The 12,833-nt window shown below is 34.2% G+C and overlaps 1 protein-coding gene across 3 annotated transcripts in view; it reads left to right on the top strand.

Annotated features, from left to right (window-relative positions):
- Nucleotides 1-2,547: 2,547 nt before the first annotated feature.
- The window catches only part of trappc11 (trafficking protein particle complex subunit 11), a 54,127-nt gene continuing 43,841 nt past the window's right edge, over nucleotides 2,548-12,833 (top strand). Inside the window, exons 1-6 of one of the 3 annotated variants that reach the window (XM_005157122.5) lie at nucleotides 2,548-2,666; nucleotides 4,913-5,120; nucleotides 5,219-5,388; nucleotides 10,490-10,560; nucleotides 10,637-10,751; nucleotides 11,811-11,910. In XM_005157122.5, the coding sequence (XP_005157179.1) occupies nucleotides 4,917-5,120; nucleotides 5,219-5,388; nucleotides 10,490-10,560; nucleotides 10,637-10,751; nucleotides 11,811-11,910 (660 nt within the window). In that variant the 5' untranslated portion in view covers nucleotides 2,548-2,666; nucleotides 4,913-4,916. 3 annotated transcript variants of the gene reach the window in all.

Raw genomic sequence — 12,833 nt, 5'->3', positions numbered from 1 at the left:
GTCGCTAGTGCGCCTGCTCAAAGGAACACTAGAGGGCGAGTCATGGCATAAATAAAACAAAATAAAAAAGAAAACATTAAAATGAATTGCTAGTTTAAGATTTTGTAAGATTTTGAATACAGTTAAGTAAATGAGAACATTATTTATTTATTTATCTATTTATTTATTTATTTATTTATTCATTCATTCATTCATTCATTCATTCATTCATTCATTCATTTATTTATTTATTTATTTATTTATTTATTTATTTATTTATTTATTTATTTATTTATTTATCTGTTTGTTTGTTTGTTTTGTTTATTACATAATGCTTGTGTGGTTATTATATACCAATATTACTACCACCACAAATAGTAATTAATAATAATAATAATAATAATAATAATAAGAATAATAATAATAATATTGTTGTTGTTGTTATTATTATTATTAATTTGTATTATTATCATTATTATTGTTGTTGTTGTTTTTGTTGTTGTTGTTGCTTTTGTTTAACAAAAATATTTCATTATTATTATTATTTATTTTGTTTATTACATAATGTGTGTGTAGTTATAACAACTTATTATTGCTTTTGTTAAAAAACATGTTTGTGGTTGTTATATAATATTAACAATTCTTATTTTTCTTTTTATTTTTATTTTTCTTCTTTTTGTTGTTGTTGTTGTTGTTGTTGAAACAAAATGTTATAAAAAATTATATTATTATTACTATTTTATTATTATTAATAATAATAATTTCGTATAATAAAATATTTTGTGGATAATATTTACTACTTTTACTACTAACTCAAATAATAATAATAATAATAATAATAATAATAATAATAATAATTGTTAATATTTGTAGTAGTATTGGTCATAGTATTTTAGAATAATGCAGTGCTAAAGCTAGTTTTAAATTTGTAATACATAAATCTTCATAATTATATTCTGTAATCTGTAATATTTGAATAAATTTTATATCAAATAAAATTTTTGTCTGTATGTCTTTTTAAAATTAATTTCAGTTATCAAGCTTAATTTTTAAATACATTTTTAGATAATAAATATATTACTGATAATATGATAAATGTTAATCAAATATTATAATTTTAAATAAGTCACATGAATGCTTCCTCTAAATTTCTGTTTGTCGTTTTGTTTAAACAAATTTCATGTACGGTATGTATTTCTCTACAGCAGGGCTGTCAAACTCAGTTCCTGGAGAGCCACAGCCCTGCACAGTTTAGTTCAAACCCAGCTCCAACATTCTAACCTATAGATTTCTTTCAAACAAGCCTGAAGGACTCAATTAGTTTGATCAGGTGGGTTTAATTAGGGTTGGAACTAAACTGTGCAGAGCTGCAGCCCTCCAGGAACTGAATTTGACAACTGGGATCTACAGCTACTCACTGTGAGCAAGTAAAAACACTTCACATGATTTGAGATCTGAGCTGCATGCATTGCTTTAAAATGAGCTCATCCAACCCTACCCCTCACAGTGATGTCACTAGAAATGCAATCTCAGCTTGCATCATAAAGGCTGCATTCAGATACTATTGAACGATTTTACCATCAGAGCCGTGAGCTTATAAACACTAACTCAATAACTACACAGTAAAAAATGTAGGGTTTCACACAATTCCTTCATGTTGTCTTAACACAAATCAATGAAGTTAACTCAATTGTTTTGACAAATTTAGATTGTTTGAACAAAATAATTAAGTTAGCTCACCAAAAAAAACTGAATTGTGTACAAGCTATTAAATTTGAATGAACAACCTTAAACTAATCTTTTATATGTGAAGAAATTCATTTACACATATTTGTAAATATTTGCATACAGTATGCAAATCAAAATATTCAAAGCAAAGCTTTTGACATCTCAACTAGTTAAACTAATGTTAATTGTACAAACTTTAAAATTCAAAAGAACAATCCCTCAAAAGTCAACACTCCTTTAAGTCCATAAATAAGTGCCATTTATTTATTTATTTATTTATTTATTTATTTATTTATTTATTTATTTATTTTATGTCCTAGACATCAATGTTTAACAGTTTCTAACTTTTGTTTTTGTTTTCAACAGAGTCATATAGGTTTAAAACCAATTGAGGGAGATTAAATAATAAGTTAATATCCATTTTGGGGTGAACTATCCTTTTACCACTGAAAAAAAGTTGCGTTGTTTAATTTATTTATTTATTTATTTTTTTTGTAGAAAGTTAAAAAATAATACATTTATATAAAATATTCTATTGCAAAATTATAAATGACTTTACAATAGCTTTTAATTAAATTTACGCATAATTTATAGTAAATTCATTACTACTTGTAAACAATGACATTTCAATCGTAAAAAAACTGTAATGATGTTACTGTTTTAAAGACACACCTGTGACAAAGTCATCTCAGAAAAGAAGCGCCGACATCTCAGTCGCAGAGCACAAGTATTAGTTATTTATCATTTGTTTCCTGTCATCTGCCTCAGACGCAGTGGATACAGATACAATTAGACTCCAGCAGATGGAAGTAAAGAGTTGCAGCTCTTGTACGTCGACTCGAAAAGAAGAAGCAGTCATATGTTATGATGAAGGTGGGGTTTTAAATTATGAACAAGATCTCTGCATAAATGTAGGCCAGCTTGCTGAGAACCGAGCAAAACATTGCATGAACCTGAAGGTAAATACTTCCCATCACACAGCTAATGTTTACCCGTTGTAACTGGCAGCGCTGCGCCTTTTAATCCAGTTTAAATGGCTGTTAGCTTTAGCATTCACAGAATAGCATCAGCTGTCACGGGTGTCAACTGAACAAATAGGAGGCATTGGGGTTTAATCTTTGACAGTTTACAGCGTAAATATAACTTAACATCTTAAATCAGAAGAAAATTAGTTATATAGGCATGTGTCAGCGTTTTATTTGTCTTCATGTCCTTAGTTATCTGTTGTTCAAGTCACCAGTATAGGATCTGTGAAAGTAACGTAGGGCTGCACGATATTGTTAATACGAACATCGCGATATTTTTCCTGGGAAATACTTTGCCATATATTTACAATTTCAACAGCTTAAACAGCTCTTTTTAGAAAGAATTAATCATTTGAGATTGCATACAATAACATATAATATGAAATTATGAGGTGGCGAGATTAATTAAGAGACTAACATAAACTAATTATATTCCATACACAATGATGTTCTGTACAGATAACCACCAATCTCTGAATAAACACTTACGAGTCGTAGACAAGCTATATGTCTGTGGAATCTTTGTGTATCACTCTTTCGTTTCTGATCATAACTTAGACTTCTAACAAATTTGTCAGAAAAAAAAATCTGTAAGTTTGCTAGTCCACCTAATGCGCCTGAAAATGAACAGTGGGCAGCTTAAAGGTGCGAGTGCCGCTTAGGAGGGGAGACATTTAGAGAAAGAAAAACATGTGTTTGAATTGAATTTATGCATAACACAGTATTACAGTGTAATTTTTAATAAATATCATATTATTACTATAGTGAAAAATCCAGTTCAAACCATTTTCCAGCCTGACCAGCTAAGACCAGGCTTGAAATGGCCAAAACCCTTCTAAAACAAGGCTGGTTGACTAGCTAAAACCAGTCAACCAGCTTAGGCTGATTTAAGCTGGATTTTCAGCAGGGTAATTGTTAAATAAATGATATTTTGTTGAATAAATGCTTTGAAATGGGGATATTTAAACATCAGCTGTGAGTTATGATTAACCACGTCGCAACTCTCCACCAATGAGAGCCTGAGAGACTAGCTTTTTACCCATCATCTTTGTGCATTGACAATGTTTATATTTATAAAAGGTCAGTTAAGTTAGCGTTAACTTGCATAAATTTTATATTTTTAATATTTTAAATTGTTACACTGTAATAAAATAAGCATGATCTAAAACATAAATAATTGTAATGTTCTTTAATTGCAAACTTTCATAAAATTAAAATTTTGATGTTAAATTTAAATGTTAAACACAATAATAGTTTATTCTGACATAAGTTTTTAATAAGACTTCAAACAATGCCCATTTTTGCCAGTGAAATAAAGATATGCGCCCTGTATGGAACATTGTTTTAATCGTGTACGGAACACCGTAAATACCGATCATCTTTCATACACATGCAAAGGCGGTACTTTTCCCCTCTTTTCTCAAAAACCACTGGTCCAAAAGACATAAATCAAAATTTAGATTGGAAAGTGTACAGAACATGGTTAGTCTACGACTACGTTAAGCTGAAAAGAAAATGAATGAATGAAATTGAGCGTAAATAAATACAACATAGCAAAGATATTAAAGTAAATTTGGCTTTATATTCACACATTCAGACATTCTCTTTAATAATATAATTTCAGAAAGTATTTTTTGTAAATTCAATATAAGGAAAACATATAATCAACCAATGACTGCTAAAGTACAGTACAACTTTACCTCAATAGCAAAGATACAAGTGAAATAAACAGTGCTTTTCTGAGGAGTCGTACAGTGTTCAGACAAAACTTAAATTATCAAATGTAAATAATCACTGTATAATCTTCATTGCATATATAAATATTTGTTTTGTTAAAGCTACAAACCTAATAATCTTGTGTGCTTTTACACTCTCTTGAAATTCTTAATAGTTACAAGTCTTAACAGTATGGTTGAACTTTGCACGGACAAATTATTGTACATGATCAACTACAGTATAATTCCAGCTGGACATTCCCCTTACTGCGATGTACACATCCACAATTCACATTGCGATATCAATGCTGAAACTATATATTGCATAGCCCTAACTAAGCTCATTGTCTTTATTTGTTCAGCTTATCATAAGTATTTGCTAATAAATAACTCAGATCAATCAGATAAGTATCTGTTCAGTGTATATTAACTCATATTATGTTGATCAGGTGATCTTTTCTCCAGCATCATGAGTCCAGCGCGATGGGATCTCCCTCCAGAGCTGTGCTGCAGGCCCATGGCTTTTGTGGCTCTGACAGGCCTGGATGTGGTTTATAATGCCATCCACAGAGCCATATGGGATGCCTTCTGTGCCAACCGGCGGGCGGACAGAGTGCCCATCTCTTTTAAAGTTCTGCCAGGAGACCATGAGTATCCAAAGTGCAGAACCAAGGTGAGATAAAAGAAAATTTTGGTTTCTTTGGTTTTAGTTCGAATTTTGTACACGTAAACTCACTCGGTGTCTTCCCAAACATACTCTTTTCATACCAGAGAACATCCTATGAGTGGTACATTCCTAAAGGGATTCTGAAGACGGGCTGGATGAACAAGCATCTCAACCTGGTGCCTGCTCTGGTGGTGCTGTTTTATGAGCTGGACTGGGATGATCCACAGTGGAAGGAGAAACAGTCTGAATGTGCTACCAAAGTGGAGATTGTCAGGTATGGATTAGAGTAGAGTAGATTAGATAGATGACAGTATCATGTATTGACGATGGGCAAAGGGCTGAGACCTATGACGATTTTAAAGATGATATTTAGCTTGTTTTGAGTTAATGTAGACCTGATACATGTTTTAAATACATTATTGAATAAAATTAATATTTTTCATCATCATCATCATTAATCATAAATGGGCAGCACGGTGGCCAATGGGTAGTGCTCACGTCTCACAGCAAAAAGACGGCTGGTTCGAGCCTTGGCTGGGTCAGTTGGCATTTCTGTGTGGAGTTTGCATGCTCTCCCCGTGTTCGTGTGGGTTTCCTTCAGGTGCTTTGGTTTGCCCCACAAGTCCAAAGACATGCGCTGTAGGTGAATTGGGTAAGCTAAATTGTCTGTTGTGTATATGTGTGAATGGAAGTGTATGGGTGTTTCCCAGTGATTAATTTGCAACTGGAAGGGCATCCGCTGCGTAAAACGTATGCTGGATAAGTTGGCGGTTCATTCTGCTGCGTTGACCCCAGATTAATAAAGTGATTAAGCTGAAAAAAATCTAACTAACAATAAATGAATTACAAATAATTTGACAATTTCAGTTGTTCACATCTACATCACATGACCGACACAAAAATGAATTATTTACATTGCTCTCTTGTGCATGCTCTATCTCTCTTTCTCTCTCAGCAGAGTAAATTAATTAGCAACTTTGTTGCATAAACATAATAGGCTAAATAAAAAACTGGATTTAATTAACAAACAAGGTGAATAAAATTATTTGTAAAAATAAAATAACTGAAAAAGAAAATGAAAGAACTGAAGGCTCATTTATACTTCTGCGTTAAGCGCACGCGTATGCTACGGCGCAGCCTATGCGTGGACGCATAGTCCTCGCTGTGGCCGTCGCTGAAGCGCACCTCTCAAAAAATGTAACTCAACGACGCGTAGCGCAAGCTCTGTGATTGGTCGGTTTGGTAGCGCTGACGAGTGTGGGCGGGACTGAGAGCCTTGCGAGCCTGATGGAGCGATTGTTTACAAGTGTGGAGTCCCGTAAAGGAGCTCCAGATGAAAAGTTTTGTGTTTACCTCATGGTTAATGTTGTTGCATGTCTGCCGGTTCCTGCCTCAAAACGAGCAAGTTTGAGTCACTTGTTCATTTAAGGAAGCCTTCAGAAAAAACAAAACATCAGCAAAGAAACTCGATACAGAGAAACAAAAACACCTCACTGCCAACTAGCGGTTTAGAAGTGTTATTGCAGAGCAACAGAAACAGCATGCAGAAGTATGAATGCACAGCCGCGCGTTGCATGCGCCGTGGGTCACGCCGATTACTTGACGCAGAAGTACTGTATTAACCAGACTTGAAACCAGCTTAAATGGTCTTGAATAAAAGGTGTTGCGATAATACACAATCGTTGGTCTTTTTAAACTCCTTTATAACAGCACTCCCACAAAATTCCCTCTAGCTTTCTCAAAAAAGTTATTTATCTTTCATTTATATCCATTATTAATAGCCTGTTTAAGTTTTAAGGTGGCTTATAGCCTATTTTTTTAGTGCATGGACTGACTGCTTCTCCAAATACACGGAATATACATGTGTCTTATTTGTGTGTAATTCGATGAAATAATCAAGTCAAAGTCAAAGTCAGCTTTATTGTCAACTCAGCCACATGTACAGGACATGAAGAAAATCGAAATTATATTACTCTCAGACCCTGGGTGCCTAACATATAAAATTAATATAAAAAGTAGAGTTTTAAGTAAAATAAAATTTACAGCATATACAATTGTACATAAAATGTGGTCTAAAAATATACATAAGGACTACAAATTTGTAAACAATGCAATGACATTAAGGGCAAATGAGTGCAAACCAGAGTTGTGCAGATAAAGAACAGTATATAGTGAAAAAAGGCTTTTAAGCATGATAATTAAGATAAAGTGACAGTTTCATAATATATAGGGAGGTATGTATAGTATGATGTGCCTAACTGGAAGACCAATGAACACAGACATGCACAATTTTCAGAAAATAGCCTATTTATCTTATTTAAAAATATGTTAGGCCTATATTTATTTATATAGAAAATACATTTTATTTAATTATTTAAACTAGCCTGTATTAAATTCAATTACAACCTGCATTTTACCATTTGTTTTGGCTTTAATGAATTATTGAACAGATAATAATAATAATACATTTTATTTAAAGGCGCCTTTCTAGCAACTCAAGGACACCGTACAATCAACAAGAGCAATAAAACAACATATACACAGCAATAGTGCAAATAAAATTAAGTATTAAAAGCCATCTTAAATAAGTGGGCTTTGAGTCTTGATTTGAGCAGTGTAAGGGAGTCAATAGCCCCTTTCACACATACAGACCTTTCAAAGCTTGTATGTGTGAACAGGTCCTTTTTGAAAATACCGGTAAATTTGTTCTGGCTATTTTCCGGAAAGAGAAGTTGTAACATTACCGGCAATTTGCCGGAATGCTGCGCTGTGTGAATGCAGAAGGAAGATTACCGTAATAAGCGCGTGCACGTCTAGAACGTGCTGACGTGAGACGTCTGCTTTAGCCAATCACAACAGTCAGACGCATTTACGTCCGCGCGGTTTGTGAGAATAAAAAACTTTGAATAATTTTCCAGACACATTTAGCTGCTAGAAGTTAGTCAGATCACGTTTATATGTTCTTCTTTATGCCAACTGTGTAAATAATCATCGATGAGATGCTTATGATAAGCCGTTGTTTGTTTACCTTCAAGCTTTGCGTGTGCCTGTGAAACAGCCTGTGAGCGCCTGCACTCGCACATATTATGAACATCTCGACATGAGAAAGTGATCCTGCGAAAGTTGTTCACAATATTGATCATCCACAGAGTTTGTAATTTAGTCAAATGTTTACAAATACAAGCGCAGCCGTTAAAAGCTCATTTGGGGTGAATGATGTCAGAATTTACCGGTATTTTGGAATGGATGTGTGAATGCTCTTTTCCGGAAAATTTCCGTAACGTCCTCGCCTGTGTGAACAGCGCTTTTTTGAATATACCGGTAAAGTCGTTCCGGAAATTTTCCAGATATTTACCGGTATCACTGTGTGAAAGGGGCTAATGTTTCTGATGGCAGGTGGTAGTGAGTTCCAAAGCCGCGGAGCAGAGCGGCTAAATGCTCTGTTGCCAATAGTTTAAAGGCGAGAAGAGGGAACAGACAAGTGGAGGGAGGAAGAAGATCACAGTGTGCGAGAAGGAACAGAAATGTGGATGAGGGCAGACAAATGTGGAGGGGCGAGATTTTGGAAGGCTTTGAATGTTAACATCAAGATTTTAAAGTCAATTCGAAAATGAACAGGTAACCAATGAAGCTGCAGGACAGGGGTGATGTGATGAGAAGAAGGGGTTCTGGTGATGATACGGGCAGCTGAGTTCTGGACCAACTGAAGCTTACAGAGAGATTTATGAGTGAGACCAAAGAGAAGAGAGTTGCAGTAATCTAAACGAGATGTGACAAGGCTATGATCGAGAACAGCAGTGGCATGAGGGGTAAGAGAAGGGCGGAGACGGTTAATTTTGCGTAGGTGGAAGTAAGCAGAACAGGTGATGTTATTGATGTGAGAATCAAAGGATAGGGTGCTATCAAGGATTATTAATAACTTATCAAGATTATTAATAATTTATCAAAAAAACATTCTACTGAGCTCAGTTAAAGGTTTTGTATGTAGCCCTACAGTCAAATATTCAATAATAGAGCCGTGGCAATAGCCTGTGTCTAAAATGAAACAATTTCTCTTATCAGAAAACAATAAACACATATCCTAAGCGCAACATTGTTATATTTTAGCAAATATAAATGTGACACTGTTGATGACTACTTTTGTGATGATGATCTAACTTGAAGCCGAGCCATGCTCACCTGAACATAAACGTGGAGAAAACGTTTTCTTTGCATAGAAACAGTCGGCGAGTCCTCTGTCCGACTCCTTTCTGAAAGAGCCCTGCATTTCTTTCATGCATAGATAAATATAATTTCATTTGCTTTCATCCATTTATATTATATCAATTTTGTGGCAGTCCCGCGGATAAAGGCATGGACCTGAAGACACCATCAAATCCTGTCCTGCGCCGCACTGTTGCTTTAAGTCTTGTTTAAAATAATTTTGGTCTCAGAGTCTATTCAGCAGGAAGAGTGTGATTTGATTTGGTTTAAATTCTTTTCAAAGATAAAACAAAATGCAAATAAAGTTGATTATTTAAAACAAGTAAAAAAAAAAAAAAAAGAATCGATAAGTTATTAAATATGTTTAGAAAAGGTAAAAAAAAAAAATAGAGTAAAAAAAAAAAGGAACATAACATGCCGCCCCCCTATGCGATAGTATCATGTTTCGCCGATCTCACGAGGCCGATAAAGGCGATTCATATATCGCCCAACACTAGTATGGATTCATAAAAGGATTATGATGGTCTTTCTGTCATTCAGTTTCTGGTAGATTTGGAGTGAAATAGCCTTTTAAAGGGAGATTTCAATCCAAAAAATTAAACGTTTTAGCTAATTTAATTTATCTAAGACCATCAAAGATGTAGCTGTAGGTCTCGTGTGATTCATAAAATCTATGGTTTTGAATCTTCAAAGATTTACTAAACAAAAAATGTCCACTAGTAGAGTTTTTTATAGTGTTAGTAAAAGGGTTGTGCTTCACACAAGTAAGTGGGCTTGACAAACCACCTGTAAGACCCACCGATAGCTCTTAAATCCAGTAATTAAAATCCAAATGTTGCACCGTGGTCCTGCAAGACAAGACGTTTCATTCCACTTTATGTCCACACATGTAGCAAAACAAGAATAAAGCTAGACTTGACTTGACTTGTTACAATTCACGCTACTAACAAGGCATTAATCAAGACTATTAGCTCAATAAACTACTAATTAACTGCTTATTAATAGATAGTTAGTAGTTGGGTTTAGATATTGGGTAGGATTAGGGACGTAGAGTAGCATCATACTTTATAGCTTCTAATTAACTGATAATATCTTAATAATAGGCAGGTAATAGCAAAAGTAGTAAGTAGCGTTAATTGTGACTTAAAGTGTTACCAAAAATGCTTTCACAGAACAAGTTTACAAGGAAGGAACACAAAGGTCGCTGTTGTTCTGATTCAGAAGAAAACCCCTCTCCCACCAGGTAACGCAAAACTGAAATGCTTGCTTTTAGTACTTCAGTCTAGATGTTTTTGAGTGAATATGTGTCTGTGTAACAGGTGAAGATCTGGTGGCGTCTGAAAGGGCTTCTGCTCTGTGTGGAGCCTGTGATCTGTCTGGAAAATCCCTGTTTGTTCTGCCCCACACTGACCACCTGGTGGGATACATCATCAGGTTAGACACTTTTTAGAATGGGTCATCAAAACTCCTTTTTTAAATGCATCAAACAACACAAAATATTTATGTAGTGGTGTGTTGGTCATTGCGGTTCACAACAGGGAAAACCAGCAACAATCAAGAATGCATGATTATATGGTGTCATGACTTTGCAATCAAAAAATGTATTTATAATGGAAGTCAATGGGGCAAAAACAGCCACCAAAGTAACGTTTGGGTAGTCAATTTAAACATTACACCAAGGGTTAATTTGTATCAAGGACAAATATATGTACTTGGACAACAAATTTTGGTTGTCCTATAGGTCAAATAAACTAAAATGGCAATAGTTAAGGGAACAAATAAAATAAGAAACATCATCATCATCATTTTTACCTGCTTCTCCCAGGCCGGGTCGCGGGGGCAGTAGTTTTAGGAGTTAACTCCAGACTTCCTCTAACCAGCCACTTCCTCCAGCTACTCTGGCAGGATCCCGAGGCGTTCCCAGGCCAGCCGGGAGACATAGTCCCTCTAGTGCAGGGGTCACCAACCCTGTTTCTGGAGAGCTACCTTCCTGCAGATTTTAGTTGCAACCCTGACCAAACACACCTGTTTGTAATTATCAAGTGCTGCTTTAGGTACTATTAATTGGTTCAGGTGTGTTTGATCAGGGTTGGGATTGAATTCCTTAACAGGTGAAAATAAACAAGTGATATGGGAAAATCTTTGTTTGCATAATTCTGCACACTAGTAGTTGCCTAATTATGGTGTACATGTAGATGTTCTCTTAAGAAAGCCAAAACTTCACTTTTACTACTTAAATGTTCAGGTTTGAGGGTTTCTTAACATTTTGGATTGACCAAGAGCACTATAGTTGTACAATAACAAAATTAATCCTCAAGAATGCAACTTGCCTATTAATTGTGCACAGTGTATATAATTTTTCAAATGTGTAATTGAGTCCCCCTAGTGGTATAGAACCACTGGTCTAGATTCCACGACAGAATGAGGCAACTCGATTGCATCTTCACACCTTACAGTTTTTTGTTGTTGTTGTTGTGTTTTACCTTCCTGCAGGCTGGAGAATGCATTCTACGAACATGCTCAAACCTACTATTATAATGAGATCCGAAGAGTGAAATCCCACAAGGAGTTTCTCAACAAAACTACACACCAGGTAACCAGGAATCATTTCTAGAGCTACAATTATAAAATCCCTAAATTCCTACATACAGTAATTGTCTTTCCATCTTAGTGCAAGTGTTTGGATATTAGAATTCAGACACTAGTGTTATAACTGTGGCAAACAAGTTTTAAGACTATTACAACATGGGCTATTATTGACTGGGTTCATACGGTCATGGAAAACCTGGAAAAATCATGGAATTTTGACATGGCATTTTCCAGGAAAAACAGAACAAGTTTTGGAAAAGTCATGGAAATTAGTATGCTTGAAATTGAAGATAGGTTAGTTGTATTAAATTCTTCTCTCACATTATTAGTGCTATGTTAGCATCTAAATAAATTTTACATAGATATAAAAAGAAATGTAAACTAATACTATTCACCACATAAATGTTGACATAACATGAAGCATTAGGTGATTAAAAATTACTTGAATGTCCTGGAAAAGTCTTTTAATTTTAGTAGTCAAATTAGTTTAAACCTTGTGTTGGGGAAAAAAATGTCATATTATTAAAAATCTTTCTACATTTAGCTTTTTAAAGTAGCTTCTGAAGTTTTCTTTCTTTTTTTTTTTTTTTTGAAGATGTGCTATTTACATGGTAATATAATGAATCGAGTAAATGGATGCTAGGTGTATGATTTGGCATTCTCTTAATTTGTGTTTACTTTGGTTTATTTTTTACAATTTTAACCATAATTGCCTTTATTCTTAAGCTAAATTGTGATTATCAGTTTAATTGTGATACAGCACGATTAAAACAGGAATAATCATTTGAGCCCAATAAAATGTGACTAAACTAAACAAATTAACAATCAGTGATTTAAAAAAAAAAAAGTTCATTAAAAGGAGATATATATATATATATATATATATATATATATATATATATATATATATATATATATATATATATA

This window comes from Danio rerio, chromosome 14, assembly GCF_049306965.1.
Source record: "Danio rerio strain Tuebingen ecotype United States chromosome 14, GRCz12tu, whole genome shotgun sequence".
Classification (NCBI taxonomy): domain Eukaryota; kingdom Metazoa; phylum Chordata; class Actinopteri; order Cypriniformes; family Danionidae; genus Danio; species Danio rerio.
The sequence above is the reverse complement of the archived record's forward strand: the minus strand, read 5'-3'. Positions and strand labels throughout refer to the sequence as shown.